The sequence below is a fragment of the Meles meles genome, chromosome 5 (genome assembly GCF_922984935.1).
Source record: "Meles meles chromosome 5, mMelMel3.1 paternal haplotype, whole genome shotgun sequence".
NCBI classification, from domain to species: domain Eukaryota; kingdom Metazoa; phylum Chordata; class Mammalia; order Carnivora; family Mustelidae; genus Meles; species Meles meles.
In genome coordinates this window covers 130,051,501-130,068,474 of record NC_060070.1, presented here as the reverse complement: position 1 = coordinate 130,068,474, position 16,974 = coordinate 130,051,501, and the positions used below count along the sequence as shown (strand labels likewise).

The 16,974-nt window shown below is 49.3% G+C and overlaps 1 protein-coding gene across 1 annotated transcript; it reads left to right on the top strand.

Annotated features, from left to right (window-relative positions):
- Positions 1 to 12,893: 12,893 nt before the first annotated feature.
- LOC123941596 (tubulin beta-2B chain) lies at positions 12,894 to 16,106 on the top strand. The gene is made up of 4 exons (XM_046004933.1): positions 12,894 to 13,072; positions 13,907 to 14,015; positions 14,310 to 14,420; positions 14,779 to 16,106. The coding sequence occupies exons 1-4, from the start codon at positions 13,016 to 13,018 to the stop codon at positions 15,837 to 15,839; spliced, it is 1,338 nt and encodes a 445-aa protein (XP_045860889.1). The 5' UTR covers positions 12,894 to 13,015; the 3' UTR covers positions 15,840 to 16,106.
- Positions 16,107 to 16,974: the final 868 nt, after the last annotated feature.

Here is a 16,974-nt window from a genome sequence, read left to right as displayed (position 1 = left end):
GCCAAGGCGAGGAGAGTTCAAAGTCCGTGGTGATGCTATCGCATCTCAAGGAAGCACGTTATTATTCTTATTATTCCCGTCTACAGATGAAAGATGCACTGGGGACACAGGTGGGCCGGCTTATTCAAGGTCTCCCAGCTGGTGGGTGAAAGGCTGGGGAAGCAAATTTGGATGGGCATTTCTCCTTCCGGGTGATTAAGCTGCCTCTTGTGTTCCGCATTAATTTGTCATTATGAAAATAGTTGCGAGATAAGAGGACCTACCTTCCAAAGCTTCTGTGGGCTCAGCTGACAATGAATAAGTATGTCTAGGAAAGTAGATACATCTTTGTCTTTCTATGTGATCTGACCTGAGCAAGAGCCCAGCAGGCGGAATTCATTTAGCATCGAAATATTACTCTGTCCTGGCTTCAGCTAGTCGATAAAGGAGTAATATTTTGGGGTGGTGGTGGGGAGTGCTGTTTAGTCTGGGTTTTCTACCACTATTTTCTCAGAAACTTAGAGGTCACCTTAATAGTGGTGATGATTCTATAATAACTAAAGACACCATTTTTTAGGCTGCAGGTTGGTTGGTTTGTTTGTTTTCAATGAAATCCCAGGATCAGCTACTTCATTTTCCTTTATTAGGTAATTTAAGGTCATTCAGACAGAGAAAAGAGGGGGGTCAGGAAGCAGAGCAGTCAGGGTGGGGGAGGAATGGAAGCTGGATTAAAGGCTGGAACCCTGTCCTACCAAAAGCAGCAGGGAGATTGGCTAGCTAACCCTGACTGCACCCGTGTAATCAGCTGTCCCAGACATGGTGTTATTACAATGCCACCTATGTCCTTTGTAACCTTTCATTACTCCCTCTCATCACCCACGTTACTTAGCAAACAAAAGAAGAAAGCATGGAAAAGAACCAAAATGGGATGAAAAACACTCACGAACAAGAAAGGAAATAAGGAAGAAAGTTGGCAAAGCTAAGCGCAGTGCGAGTCCCAGGAGGTGGGGATTTACGGCTGATTCACACACTGCTGTCCTCCTGGTGGGCAGAACACAGCTTGGCACACAGGAGATATTTGTTGGATCAACCTGACGGCCTGTAACATTGTTTGAAAGATGCACTGGGTGTGTCCAGCCAGAAGACAATGCAGTCAGCCCCCTAACAACACAAAGGTTAGGGACTCCCCAATAACTTAATGACCACCAGCTACCTGGAAGTCTTAGCAATATCATAAACAATCGAAGAACACATATTTTGTTTGTCCCATGTATTATGCGCTGGATTCTTACAATAAAGTAAGCTAGAGAGAAGAAAACGTTATTCAGAAAATTCTTAGAAAGAGAAAATCTATTGACAGTACTGCACTGTATTTATTAGGGGAAAATCCACATGTAAGTGGACCCCCACAGTTCAAACCCATGCTGTGGGGTTCAAGGGCCAACTGTGCTTTCCGAGGCCCTAACGGTCTTACAATGGGCTTCCTAGTTCACCTGGAGGGGAGGCCAGCGCCATCCCATTTTCCTTGGAAAGCCTACCAGGCCTTTTTCCTCTGCCCACCTAGGGAAAGCACCCATATATCACACTTGATCCTACACCTAGAACCAAGTTTTCCCCACCTCACCTGCCACAGTGGCTTAACCCACACTCCCTGGGTTCTTCTGATCCTGAGGAAAACCAGGTCACAGACATCCACACACCTTTAAAGTGGCAGCATGTTACCACTGTCAGGAGCACATATGATTTCAAACCATTTCTAGAATAAAGGCAGCGACAGGTACAAAGGAACGGGTCATCGGTGGTGGCATCCCAGACCACCTATTTCCTGAGGGGGGACGGTAATCCATTACCATCAGCAGAACTCCTCACCACACTTCAAATTACAGTAAGGTTTTCTTCCTCCATTTTCCAGTACCTTGACATTTCTGAACTTTAAAAGTATTTATTAAAGCTATTTCATTTTCATAATGTTTTCATAATGTTTACACTAATTTGCTAGTTACTCGAATTATAACTACCAAAACAAAATGGTTGGGTCTTAGCTCTATCTTCAGAGTCTTCTTTATTTGTGGCCCAAAATGCACGACTTGTTTAGGGCAGCCTAAGCAAATGAAAAATTCAGTAAAAATAGTACAATGGAAATGGGTCAAAGCCTAGGGGATGTTTCCCACAGTCCATTCGTTGTCGTGGTGAAGGTCTGAGACAGGCCTGTGAGTCGTCCTGTGAACAGTCTCGAGAAGAGGGTCAGATCTGGAGCCTGAAAACAGTTCTGAATCTTGCAAGAGGTGGAGACAATTTGTCCCTGGTCTGGGATGGGCCACAGGTGGAGCGGTCTTCTCTGGTCAGAAGAGCACGTGAGGGCCTCGATTCTAAGAGGCGGACCCCTTTCAGGGCGGGAAGTCGTGTCCTTAAGTCCATGAGAAAGCCTGCTTTGAGTGTGCAATATTCTGAAAGTTTCAAGGAAAAGCCCCACAGAAATGAGGCATGGAAGAAGGCACAGAGGCCCAGAGACCACATGCAGGGAGCAGGTGTCCAAGTGGACTCCATGGGCATCTTCCCATTGAAAATCCAGGAGCTCTGACACCAACATTACCTTTGAAACTCATCACTGTAAAAGGGAAGAGGTTTCGGGGCGCCTGGGTGGCTCAGTGGGTTAAAGTCTCTGCCTGTGGCTCGGGTCATGGTCCCAGGGTCCTGGGATCGAGCCCCACATGGGGCTCTCTGCTCGGCAGGAAGCCTGCTTCCGCCTCTCTCTCTGCCTGCCTCTCTGTCTACTTGTGATCTCTGTCTGTCAAATAAATAAATAAAATTAAAAAAAAAAAAAAAGGGAAGCGGTTTCTTGGCTTTATCAATGAAGGCTCCTGGAGCCCATGTCCTAGGAAGTTTCATTCTAAAAACCTCATATGATCCCCCAGGACCATCCACAGGTCACCTGGGGGCATATCTCTTCCACAAGAGAAGGAAAATTCAGAGCTATGGCTACATGATCCATGTGGACACGGGGTAGAGCTTGTGTGTGCCTCAAGTCAGTGGGTACAGAAGAGGAGCACAGTGAAGAGATTTCTCCCGGGCCGTCCTGGTTTAGCTGCCTGAATTTCTGTCGGGGGCTGGCATATTTCCCCTTCCACTCCAGCGAGGGCAGTGTGCCAACTGTCATGAGCTTTCTCACCATGAAGAACAGTCTGGGGTTTTATCAGGGCTCTCTGTTGGCCATAATTCATTCAACGTGTCTTCATTCCCCTGCTTGTAAGTTTTCACTTCTTCTGCAGCTGGTAACTTCCATTGTTTCTTTTCCTATTTATACCAGTCATGAACCAGCTGCTTTTTCAGAACCATGGATTTCTCTAGGTAGAGGCCATTAAGGATCGACATTTTCCTCTGCCATGCTTTGGTTTCCAATAAAACTGTGGCCATGTGGCATGCCTAAATGACCCCTCACTGGTCAGCTCCTATTGGCAACAAAGGACTTAGCAAGGATGTTCTATGAGCCCTTCATCTTCCTTCTTCTCTGATTAAAACAAAACAAAACAAAACAAAAAATCCCACTCCACTGACCTGCCTCTGTTTCAACCACACAGTGTAATGATTTAAAGTTTTAATTTCCTTCCACTGCGAGCAAGTCTTCTTAGATGTCTTTCTAAGAGTTCTCGTACAATACCGTTAGTCCGATGAGCCCAGGGTGTTCCTTATTCCAGTCATCTTTCCACAATAACTGTTCCATATTTCTTTTAAATTTAGTCACTTTGGGGTCATGAGGGTGGCTCAGTGGGTTAAGCCTCTCCCTTTGGCTCAGGTCATGATCTCAGGGTCCTGGGATGGAGCCCCGCATCAGGATCTCTGCTCCACGGGGAGTCTGCTTCCTCCTCTCTCTACCTGCCTCTCTGCCTACTTGTGATCTCTCTGTCAAATAAATAAATAAAATATTAAAAAATAATTTAGTCATTTTCTTTCTAAGCCTGGTGGAGTTTAGACATCATCTTTCCTTTGTTGGTTTAACTTCATTGCAGCATATTTTTACCTCTGAAAGTTTTATAAAATTCCTTACAAAAATGTGATGTTTCTGTAGAGTTTTGACTTCCCAGTAGCTTGTCCTGTTTTGTTTTTTTTTAATATGGCATCTGTCTTTAGTTCTGAAAGAAGCAGATATTCTGCTGCAATGTGATTCCTTTCTTCAAGCCTTCTGACCATGTCACTACAGCCACTCACCTCAGACAGACTGTTATTTTGCCTTCTGAGCTCTTCCAAAGGTGGCTTTGTTGCTTTGATCATCTACCTGAAATCTTACGGTTTGTTAGGGATTCATTTTGTCACATGATCTTTTTGACCGTCTGTGCAGTCTGTTGTTCCATCACTTGATATCTTCAGCTCCTTGTGGCAGAAAAGAGCTTCCATAATAAACTGGCTAGCAACCAATTCCTTGTGAGGCAGTAATAATTCCAGTCTGCTGGAGACTCAAAGATCTGGTAGCCTCAGGCCCTCGGCCAGGGTCACCACCAGTGTCTTGGAATAGCATTTCCAACACCCTTCATTGAAAGAAGCAGAACTTCCCCCATCTGAAGGATTGCCATATTTCTTTCTAGTCTATATTCAGAGGCACCATTCATTCTCTCTTTGAGAGAACTACCAAAAAGCCAACATTTCTAAGATATATGTCTACATTCTCTGGGATCCCTTTCTTTTCCCACACGATGACTCACAGATATTATATTTCCTTAGTTCTTCTCTGTTCAAAAATATTTGTCACCTTTAAAATTAAAAGGCAGTATAACTGAATATACAAATATTGAGACATTCTGTCTTTGAAAATTTTATAAGAATTGTTCTCTTATCTTTTAGCATTGAATATTGTTTGGATAAGTCTGGGACAACTGTATTTTTTCCACCTTTAGGAATGACTTGATCTTTTTTCCAGGTAGCCTAAAGGATTCTTTCTTTAACAGTGAGGTCTAGGAAGTTGACAGTTTCATCTTTCCCCTACGTGCATGGAAGATAGGATTTGCACTTCTGTTTCTCCTCCTCCTTTTGGGAGGGGGAACCCACTTTGTTCTTCATCTCCAAACCTGCTCAAGAAGATAGCTATCTGATTTATATGCTGAGAAAGAAGACACGATCAATCAATCACTGCTGATTTCTAAGGACTGGGTTCCTTCTCTCCTTCCCTTCTGCCCTATTAGGCAATCTTCCCCAGCAGTGTCAGTCAGGCATTGCCAATGCGGGTAAGAGAGGGTGCGAATGCAGGAGAAGGACTGGGCAGCTGCTTGGAGGAAACTGAAAGATCATTCCTGAGAAGGCCCTAGTTTTGGGAACCTACGGTATCCACCATCCAGCTGGAACAGCAGAGTCTGAGAAGGATGGGACTTGACCTAGCTAGGCTGGGAGGTAATGATGAAGAAGGAGAACAGTTTCTCACTATTCACCTGCAGCACAACCTGCTCTTGCTTCAAGTTAGAAATAACCAGGTTGGAATGCCTGGGTGGCTCAGTCAGTTAAGCATCTGCCTACAGCTCAGGTCATGATCCCAGGGTCCTGGGATCAAGTCCTGCATTGGGCTCCTTGCTCAGTAAGGAGCCTGCTTCTCCCTCTGCCTGTCACTCCCCCTGCTTGTGCTCTCTTTTTACTTCTCTCTCTCTGACAAATAAATAAACAGAATCTTAAGGGGAAAAAAAAAAGAAGCAGCAGCCAGGTTTTTTCTGCTGGTGGTCTCTTTGAGGTATTTTGTTTACTCAAAGACTTTTTTTTTTTTTTTTTTTTGCCTATACTTAGTACCAGGCAATATGGGAGATACAAAAGCTAATAAGGCATGCTGTGGTCAAGGAGTCACAAAGCAGTGGGAATCTGAGGCATCTATAGAACTTCCTCTAATCTAATCTGAAGGTCAGAGTGGGACTGGCAAGATTATCTTTCATAGTGTGAAGAGAAACAATGAAAACTCCTTTTTATACCTATTTCCTAGAAAAATAATTTACTCTTCAAATAGTTAGTGTTCCAGATGACACTGCGGTCCTCACAGGATGCTTCTGTCTTTGGGTCACGTGTCGCGCATCAGTCCTTGGGAAGGGAGGTCCTATAAGCTCTTAGGCACACTGCCACGAGGAACTCAAGTGTGGCAAGATGTTGACCAAAATAAGATGGAAAATTCTAGAAAAGTGTATTTGAAATATTAACACCTGGTATCATTAATGAAGTATCTCATACTAAGTATATACATCTTGAATACTGGCTTATGGCAATACACATATAAGTTTATGGTAAATAAATACACATATATTGGGAATGTATGCCCAACTTTTCTTTTTCTACTGGAAATCTTGGTGACCACTACTTTCATGTAATAAATGCAGCGCCTATCGTAGGACAAAACTTCTGGGTGTGCATAGCATAGGCAGTTCATTGTTCCTGGCTACTGGGGGGATAGATAGATCACAGATAGCTGAGCTGCGTCATGAAGGATGAATGAAATGTCACCAGAGGACGAAGAGGAGAGGTCCATTCCAGGTTTATGAGGCTCTCATAGAACAGGCCTAAAACATGGCTCAGAGAACATGGCCTAGAAGAGAGAGCAATGGGCAAGTCCAAATCTCCCGGAATGTATTGTGTCTAGGTGGAGGGGTGGCCGGTTTCCCTGGAAAGGTGAATCACAGCCAGATTCAAAGGACCTGGATTCTACGTTAAGAGTTTGGACCTGACAGTATAAGCTATAGGGAGTCAGTGGAGATGTAGAGGAAAGAAATCCCATGGTCCAGTTACTAGTTTGGTTGTCTCTGACACCACTTTCAGTGGTAAACTGGACCAGGGAAGGGTTAGAGAGGCGGTTAAACAGGCTTTCACAGGATGGGGTGGAGGAGGGAGTCAGCAAGGAAGTCATGGACAGCTACTGCGAAAGTCAGAGGCCTGTCTTACAGGCACTCCACAAGACCATCAAACCAGACAAGCCCTCGGTGACAGGCAACCCCTGACAAAATTAGGAAGAAAAAGCAATGAAACCCTCCCTGCTTCCTGCCCCAAGTAATGAATATTCCGCCCCTGGTTAACAACTATCAATAAAAGGTAGGAAACCAACCCCCAGGGCCAGCAACTCTCTCTTCAGCTGGAGCTCTCGGCTAGTGTACCTTTTGCTTTAAGGAACTTTGCTGCTTGTTAGTCATCCACTGTACTGCATCCTTGAATTCATTCTTGTGTCAAGACCAAGAACCTTCCGTGACTCCTTCCAGTCTGGCTGGCTCCAGGCTCCAGGGCCCAGGACTCCCCAGTTCACCCGCAAAAGAAGGAGCGAAAAATGATGACAGTGTCCTTGGTTTTAGGAATAACTATCTATCTAACATTATCTACCTTTCACTGAGAAACTTAGAGCACTATATTAGCATGGTGACAAAAATATTATTTAATATTTAAGAAATGCTAAGAAACTAATCCTGTGTTGTTGTTGTTGTTATTTTCAATTCTGGTGAAATGCACAAAACACAAAACTTATCATCTTAGTCATTATTAAGTATGAATTCCGTGGTATTAAGTACATTCTCTAAATGCTGTGCAGGCATCACCACCATCTCCGGAACTCTTTTCATCTTGTAAAACTGAAACTGTCTCCATTAAACATGAACTCCCCATTATCCCCTCCCCTCAGCTCCTGGCAACCATCCCCCCCCACCATTCTTTCTGACTATGAATCTGACTATTCTACAGACTTCATATACACGAAATCATGTAACATTTGTCTTCTGAGAGCTGGTTTATTTCCTTAGCCTCACTGCTTCAACGTTCGTTCATCCATGTTGTGTCAGGATTTCCTTTTTTTAAAAGCTGAGTGATACTCCTTTGTATGCGTATGCCACATTTTATTTTGTCTGTCAATGAGCACTTAAGTTCTTTCACCCTTTTGCTGTTGTAGATAATGTCGCTGTGAACATGGACGTTCAAATATCTCTTTGAAATTCTGCTTTCAAGTCTTCTGGGTATATGTGATAAATAGTATCTCTTAGTAAGTTTCCTTTCTACCAGGTTATTTTGAAAGAGGTAGAGAGTTTTCCCAGAGATTCCCTTTATGCATTATTTTTTTGAAAAGACACCACGGATATGTGGTGTCACTGAAACATGGGCTCGGCATGTCAAGCCCTTAAGAGTTCCTGTTCAGAAGCTGACCTGTTTCCTTTCTCAGTGAAGATGTAGTTAATATCCACCAGGCATCTCAGTCCAAGAGACAAAGGGTGTTACCACAGGGACCTGTGTGTCTATCTGAATACAGAGGAGTTTTTGTTTTGTTCTTTTTTTTTTTTTTAAAGTAGGTTCCATGCCTCACATGGAGCCAAACACTGGGATTGAACTCATGACCGTGAGACCAAGACCTGAGCTGAGATCAAGAATTAAAGGCTTCACCAACTGAGTCACCCAGATGCCCCTCAATACACAGTTTTAATTTTATTTAAATGGCAAGCAAAGGTCTCGGGGTAGAAGTACAAGACTAAGGGGGAGCTGCCTAGACCGTCCTGAGGAGCAGCAGCTGCTGGTGGAACAGCCCCGAAGGTGGGGAGGCACACCTTCGAGCCCATTAGTCCACAGCCTCTGCCGCTGACTCTGAAAATGGCTCCGGAAACCTATTTGCGCAAGTGTGCTCAGTTCATTTCATAAGGGATTGGTTTATAAATTTGTGGACTTCACCAACGACACCTTGCAAGAGGCATCCTGTCAATCTTAGCATTCTGTAATGTTCCCATTTAGGGCGACTTTCTACTTCTCTGTTTCTGTTTTCTGCACAGTCCGGCTCTGTGCGGTGAGATGCCATTTACCTAGCATTCGCCGGCTCGCCCTTCCCCCCGCCCAAGGATCGCGCAGATACAGTGGGGGAGGAGAGGCTGCTTATAAAAGGGAGGCGGTGCCTCGGAAAGCCTGGGCTCTACTCCCTCTGTCCATTTGTATGACAAAGAAGGCAAATCTCTTTGGTGAAAACTCTGGGCTCTCCGCGCGGACTGAGGCCATTTTAACCCAAATTCGGACTCGGACAACGGGAACACAGCCAGCCTTACCGAGAAACAAAAGTGAATATCTCCGCACTGTCCCGCACTCACGGACTCAGAATTTTCCCTGCTCATTCTAGTCTTTTGTTACCTGGGCGGGCTGCTACCCCGGGAGCCCCAGGATCTCGGAAGGGCAGGGGCTCTGAGACTCCCAGCCCGGCAATCCCCGGACTAAAGAGCTCCTCTCCCGGGAGCTGCCAGCTCCTCATCGGGGAAGGGGAGGGCCTGGGAGAGAAAAGAGGGAGGACAGTGGCATAGGGAACGGAAAGAGTGACAAAGCTGAGAAAGCTGAGGTCTCGGTGGGGCCCAGGCAGCCGGTGCACCACCTCCTCGCCACAGTCACGCTATGGGGCTGCGACCCCTTCCTCTGGGCATTCGACTTCTTTACGTCGATGTTCGGACTGGGAACTCTCCAATATTTCTAGCTGGAGAGTATTGAGGAGGGCAAAAAAAAAAAAAAAAAAAAAAAAAAAAAAAAAAAAAAAAAAGGAAATAACGATGGATTTGCAATCTCTTTCAATTCCTCTTCATTCATTGGCCAAGTGTCGGTTGCCTAGGAAACCGCGTGCAGCTCGCCGCGGAGGAGGCTGTCCCGCTACCCCGGATTTGGGCTGTGTATTAAGTGGTGAATGCAGGGAGGCCGTAAGGAAACCGGAAAGCTACATGTCTTGTAATTTCGGCGTGTTAAAAAAAAAAAAAACAAGCAAACCCAAAACTTGCTTTAAGAAAACAATGCTTTTAAAAATTCACTAACAAATCAGCAGTACAATGCTCCCTTTCAGACTTCAATTAATTAAAACAATAACTCTGTGTGTAATCATAAAGAAATGTAAAATCACTTGAGGATTTGCCATTGAATATACTCTGAATATTGTGAGAGCTTTAACAGCGTCAGGGATATCTCACTCAACCTCAGCCGCCCAATCTGTTAGGCATAAAATAAATGTTGGATTTTATTTTATGCTGCCTTATTTCTACAACTGTCTGCGGAAGGGAAATTTTAGAAATACGGGTACATGATTAAAGCTAATAGCCTGTAAGTGATGGTGAAATATATTGTCCTGACACCTTTCACGTCTGATATACAATGTCCTAGGTGGAGAAGAATTGTGTATAATTCACAAAAAAAAAAAAAAAAAAAGGCTGGAGGACCCCACTGAGACCGAATCTATTTATGCTCTGGAGGCTCCTTACTAGCCTCTCCTCGGGAGCTGTACGGAATAAAGCTGATAAGGATTAGCAGCAGATAAACGGAAAGAGCGGGGGAAACATTTGGCTGTCAACGCTCAGCCTTCCGACACAAAATCAGATCAGCTTCTTGCGAAAATAAAAATGTGCAGCAGCGTAATTCCAAATTGGGAAGGGGAGGGGGCATGCAGAGGCGTAAAGCCCTTAACAGAAGCGCCGGCTCCGCAGAGGCTGGGGTAGGCGATAGTACCCGCAGATGTATGAAAGGGAGGGCATCCGGGCTTTCCGAAGAGTGAGTTGCAGCCTCCCCCTATCCCACGCCTTCTCCCCTAAGATAAACCCGAGAGGAAAGGGCCTTTTATCCGCATAATCTCGACTCGCGTTTTCACCCGACACTCCGCGGCAATCTGGCTCTGAAACCGAAGCTGACCAAATAAACCGTTAGATGAAGGAGGCTGGCGATCGGCTCAAATTTCCCGGCCTGGAGCAGATCCCCTGGAGCGCCTCGTAGCAGGGTTGCCCCTTGGGGCTGGCCGCCAGGTGCTCACTGCCCGGCGCACGTCTGCACAGAGCGCGGGTGCAGCCCCAGCTAGGGGCCTTCCCGTGCCGCTCGCTCCCACGGGAGCCGCCATCCCCAGGTCCGGGTGCGGACACCAGCCACAGCTCTTTTGGCCTGAAAATGGTCACCTTCCCCGAGGGCTAGGCCGCCTGCGAGACGGGATTCCAGCCTGAACCCTGTTTTTAACTTGCCGTGGGACCTCGGGAATCGTTCACCCTCGACGCTTCTGCGTCTGTAGGAGCTGGCTTAGAAACTCGGGGTTCTAGGTCCTTGGAACCCTCAAGTGGGGCATGTGGGAGGCTCTTCTGCTCCTCTGCCTCTCGCCCGACCCATCCTAACCCCAAGAAGGGAAGCGGCGTCTGGGGAATTCTGCCCCAAAGGTTCAGTCTGGGCGCCATGGGTGTTTGGGGAGGTTGGGCTTTTGTTCTCTCGGTTTCTCTTTGTGCACTGGAATTGAGTTGAAAGCCCCCCTTCCACCTCCCAGCGGGAGGGAAAGGCGGTGACAGCTTGCTGATAGTTGTGGGAGGGTCTCACTCTGCAGCTGCAGTCTCCGCTCCCCCACGGGAACCCGAGTCATTCGGCCCTTCTCGCCAGAGGATGAAAAGGGGTCACGTCCCCTCGCCGACGACCCGTCCCGAGTCCAGAGGGGGAGGGGCGCTTCACCCATAGAATTGCAGGGGTCAGGTTCCAGGTCAGTAGTGAACATTTCAGCCACCCTTTCCGTTCCTACCCTTGAACGCAAGCAGGTTGAACACCCTCTCCCCAGCCCCCACATACATACACACAAAAAGTAACAAAGAGATCAATCATCTCCTTCGACCACCTAGAAACTGCGGATTTGAAAGTGTCAGTACTCGGAGTCTGCGCACGCGCTCTGTGCGCATCAGGGTCTCGGGTGGCTGCTCCCTCGCTGTGCCGCAGTTTTTAGGCGTGTCCCTCATCCCCACCAACAGCACAGAGGTTGGGGACCTCGTGGCCGCCTCAGGGTCCAGCACCTGACGAACGCTGAGGGTGTTAGCGGTGTATGGGCGATGATCACCCGCGGAACCCATCTCTCTACTGGACCATAGATGAACTAAACCCAGAGAGGGAGAGCGACGGGAGTGTGATTTTTAAAAACTCGGCTGTGGGAGTTATCCCATACATTTGTGAGCCCTTTGTTCTGCCGCAGCCCCGCCTCCCGGACCCCACCCTCGTTCTGACCGCTGGACTGTACCCGTACGCGGACAGCCACACCCACCCATCCACTCCCAAGAAACAAAAAGCCATCCCGAGAGGTGGAGGGGTCTTTGGTACCAGCCGGGAGGCTGGGGACTCTTGGACAGAGTCGGATGGGGCTGGAGGGGATGCGGAGGTTGCCCCACCCCTGGATGCAGCAACCGCAGTGAAAGGGAGCAAGAAGCCCTTGACAGAGACAAAAACGGAGAGCAGGCGGATGCTGGGGGCAGGACGAAGGTCCCCCTGGGGCTCCTGGGATTTGGGGGTCCAGGGTTACGGCTCTTCAGACCCCACAGCCTGATCACACACGATTTTCTCCTGGGCTCGTCCAAGGCTCTGTGTGAGCAGGGTTCGGCCGCTGGACAGTCGCTGGCTTCTAGGGCTGGGGAAAGAGGCAGTGGTCTCACCAGGGGCGGGTAGCCTAGGGATTTCCGGCCGTTGGCCGAGGAGGCGTCTCAGTCAGCGCTGGCAGTGCAACCTACGCCACCCACTACCCTTCCACCTGCCAGCACCGCGCACCTGAGGGCCTCTCCACCTGCTCGTCTCTCTGCTCACCCCATCCAGTGCCAGCTCTCTCCACCCCCCCCACCGGCCTGCCACAGGGGTCACCCTCGCTTCGCCACCCTCCCACCCTCAGTTCCTTACCCTACCCCCAATTCTCAGTCCCCAGCTCTTTCACCTCCCCCCGCCCCAAGTCCTAGACAATGCCCACGCCTCCACCCTACTACCCCAAACCCCCACTCCTCGCCCGGTCCGCAAGCCTGTGCTGATTGGCTGCGGGCCCAATGTCCAGCCCCCAGGATGGTCCTTGGGGCTCGGAGCATTACGTCAGCGGGGCCTGGAGAGCTCTAGCGCGAAGGGGACTGGGGGGCTCGGGCTGGGGGCGCGGCCTACGCGGGCCGCCCCACCCTCCTTGCATAAAAGGCTGAGTCCTCTGGGCCGGCGCTCTCAGCCAGTAGGTTCCCGTGCGCGTTGCTGGTGACCCCACAGTGGGTGTTTAAGGGAGGACGGGACAGACTGACCAGACGCCGACAAGAGCCAGAAGAAGCTAGCAAGCACCATGCGTGAGATCGTGCACATCCAGGCGGGCCAGTGCGGCAACCAGATCGGCGCCAAGGTGGGCGCGCCGGGAGGGGAGGGGTCCAAAGGGGTGGGGTGCCCCGGCTTGAAGGCCCTCGGAGTTCTTCCGCGAGAGCCTTGACCTGAGCAGGCCCGGAGCTCCCCAAGCACAGACCTTCCCGTCAGCTTTGTGCGGCCGTGTGGGGCGTGGGCTCGGAGGCGACTTGGTGGGGGTTGGGGGGAGGAACCTCGCTTTCATTTTTGCTGTAATTCATTTGGAATCCCGGCCACTCCTCGGCGCCCGCTTATCCCCTGCTCCTCCCTTGGCCAGGCAAGCTTGCCTGGAGAAGGCGCGGTGTGTCCGCGAGGTTGTGCGCGCGGGTTTACGGGAGGGGCCCCGGACGCTGGCAGAAATGGTTTTATCCGCTAGACCCCCAGTCGAGCTGTGGGGGAGGGGAGAAGAGCGATTGTCTGGAGGTCTCTGGACGTGCTTTGAATCCCAAACCACCCTCCTTCCGTTCCCTCCTTTCCCTGCTCCCAGCCCATCCCCTCTGCGCCGCCTGGAGTCCCTGCGCACCCGCCTCCCGCCGCCGCCCGCAGCTGCGACTCTGAGCGCGAAACTCCGCGGTCGCGCGAGCCCTCGGCTTGCGCTCTAACCCTCCCCGCCCACCGCCACCCGAAGGGACCCCCGCCTCCTGCCGCCGGCAGCTGTTCGCCAGGGAAACGCCCAATTTCAACTTTCTGACCCTGTACCATACAAGCCTTACGGCTGAGCCGGGTCACGCTGCCTGGAAGCTGGGGGTTTTGGAACGGAGTCGGGGGCCTTTTATTGAGACTCATTCCCCCTTTGAGGGCTGGGCATGGCTAAATGCAAACTTTTTCTGTGTCTTAGTTTTGGGAGGTCATCAGTGATGAGCATGGGATCGACCCCACTGGCAGTTACCACGGAGACAGTGATTTGCAGCTGGAGAGAATCAATGTGTACTACAATGAAGCCACTGGTAATTGCCTTGCCGGCACAACCCCCCGCCCCCCCCCCATTCAATTTTTTAACTCTCCTGTCCCCAGGACTAACTCCAGGAGTGTGGCCCCAGGGGAGGGTGGACCAGCGGATTTAGGATTCCCACTGTTCCACTGGAGCATCTCAGGGGGCGTTCACAACCAAGGCCTTTGAGAATCTGATCAGTTCTGTATTCTTTGTTTGGGGACAACAGTAATGCCTGCAAAAGGGGGAAAAAGGCTTTCTCTTTCAAGCTCTCTGCTTGCACATTTAAGTCTAGCTGTGTTCCCTCCAGGTAACAAGTACGTACCCCGGGCCATCCTGGTGGACCTGGAGCCGGGCACCATGGACTCCGTCAGGTCTGGACCATTCGGCCAGATCTTCAGGCCAGACAACTTCGTGTTTGGTGAGTGACTGACATGGCTGACGGCATGGGAGGCTCATTTGACACAGTGCAGCTCAGGGTGGAGGCGTGTGACTGCCTAAGAGAGAGTACTGTATGAAGAACATCCCGTTGTGGGCCCATTCAGTCTTAATATAATCTAAAACAAATTTACCTCTCAACCTTTAATAGCCAGGTGTTTTTGGCCTTCCTTGTTTATAATTACATCTCTAACCAAATATTTTAATGTCTGGCCATTTTGGTGGTAATGTGAGATAATCTTATCTGAACACTGCCTCATTGACCTATATTAAGGGGTTTAAGGTAAAAAAAAGAATTTAATCCAGTCATCAGTGACTTACGAAGTCTTTCCGTCTGACAGGCCAGAGTGGTGCAGGAAACAACTGGGCAAAGGGTCACTACACAGAGGGAGCCGAACTCGTGGACTCGGTCCTGGACGTGGTGAGGAAGGAGTCAGAGAGCTGTGACTGTCTGCAGGGCTTCCAGCTGACCCACTCGCTGGGGGGCGGCACGGGGTCCGGGATGGGCACGCTGCTCATCAGCAAGATCCGGGAGGAGTACCCAGACCGCATCATGAACACCTTCAGCGTCATGCCCTCCCCCAAGGTGTCCGACACGGTGGTCGAGCCCTACAACGCCACCCTGTCCGTGCACCAGCTGGTGGAGAACACGGATGAAACCTACTGCATCGACAACGAGGCCCTGTACGACATCTGCTTCCGCACCCTGAAACTGACCACCCCCACGTACGGAGACCTCAACCACCTGGTGTCGGCCACCATGAGCGGCGTCACCACCTGCCTGCGCTTCCCCGGCCAGCTGAACGCCGACCTGCGCAAGCTGGCCGTGAACATGGTGCCCTTCCCGCGCCTGCACTTCTTCATGCCCGGCTTCGCCCCCCTGACCAGCCGGGGCAGCCAGCAGTACCGCGCGCTCACGGTGCCCGAGCTCACGCAGCAGATGTTCGACTCCAAGAACATGATGGCCGCCTGCGACCCGCGCCACGGCCGCTACCTGACCGTGGCCGCCATCTTCCGCGGCCGCATGTCCATGAAGGAGGTGGACGAGCAGATGCTCAACGTGCAGAACAAGAACAGCAGCTACTTCGTCGAGTGGATCCCCAACAACGTGAAGACGGCCGTGTGCGACATCCCGCCGCGCGGCCTCAAGATGTCGGCCACCTTCATCGGCAACAGCACGGCCATCCAGGAGCTGTTCAAGCGCATCTCGGAGCAGTTCACGGCCATGTTCCGGCGCAAGGCCTTCCTGCACTGGTACACGGGCGAGGGCATGGATGAGATGGAGTTCACCGAGGCCGAGAGCAACATGAACGACCTGGTGTCCGAGTACCAGCAGTACCAGGACGCCACGGCCGATGAACAGGGGGAGTTCGAGGAGGAGGAGGGCGAGGACGAGGCTTAAAGTCACAAAGGAAAGCAGGTTAGGGAAAGTCCAGAAGGAAAGCACGGGGGAGGGGGGCTTAGTGCTGAAAATCTCTTGGCAGTTGAAGGAAAGAAGCATGGTCTTCTCTAGGTGTGTGCGCTGGTTCTCTGGTGCTCTTCACTGTTGCCTGTCATTTTGGGTTTTTTTTTTTTTCTTTTTGTAATATTGATGACATCAGTGTAACATTTGAGATATTTCTGAACTACTGTTGTAATGGCTAAAATCACATAAACGTTTGTGTCCTAATGGTGTCCTCTCTTCTGTCTCCTCCTTCTCTCTTTTGGCTTCTTTATTATGGTTTTGCCTGTTAACTTTCAGAACACATATTAAATTCTTCCTCTAGAAAAGGGGAGGGATAGGTAAAAGCTCAAATGAACTTATTCTGTCGTTATGGGAAAACCGAACCAACCACAGTCATACCCAATATAAGATGTGACATCAATGGGAATCTGTAAATACCCTTAAATATTTTATTAGTCAAAAGGATGCCTCCTTGAAAGCAGACTAAGTGTTAATTTGTTTAGAAATTTTGCTATGTCTTTACTTCTTTAAAAAAAATTTTTTGGAATAGTTACTACTTGCATATAGCACACAATTCTAAAGGATAGAGTGGAAAGGAAGTCTCTTCCTCCTTGCTACGGTTTTCCTCTCTGGAGGGGAACCATTCTTACCACTGTTGTCTCTCCAGCATCCTTGCAGAAATGTTCCATTTATCTTCAAATGGATGTAGGTTATTCCCTTTTTTTCTCTCTTCACACATCTTATGATGATAGTAACACTGTTGTGCTGCTCCTTTCCTTCACTGAACAGTGTGTTTAAAACACAGAGCTTCCCACAGTATCCATTATGTAATCTTGCCGTACTTTATTTCACTGGTTCCCTACCAATGGCCATGTAGGTTGTCTATGCTTTTTTTTTTTCCGTAGTACCCCAGTGAATAATTTTGTGCATATATCATTTGTGTATGAGACCAGCTATCCTGCAAATTTCTCTGTGGAGATTTTCTGCCCCCATTGCACCACGTTCTGCCTTAGATTGGGCGAATCAGTTTCTCATCTGGGAAGCAGAAGTGGAATGTTAAGTTATAAACAAATGTACATTTATTTGCATACCC

Bases quoted from the DNA above. Each gene is read 5' to 3' on its own strand.
- LOC123941596 (XM_046004933.1), top strand. From the start codon at position 13,016: ATGCGTGAGATCGTGCACATCCAGGCGGGCCAGTGCGGCAACCAGATC. The intron at 14,016-14,309 runs GTAATTGCCTTG...TGTTCCCTCCAG, and splicing joins GTACTACAATGAAGCCACTG to GTAACAAGTACGTACCCCGG. The intron at 14,421-14,778 runs GTGAGTGACTGA...TCCGTCTGACAG, and splicing joins GCCAGACAACTTCGTGTTTG to GCCAGAGTGGTGCAGGAAAC.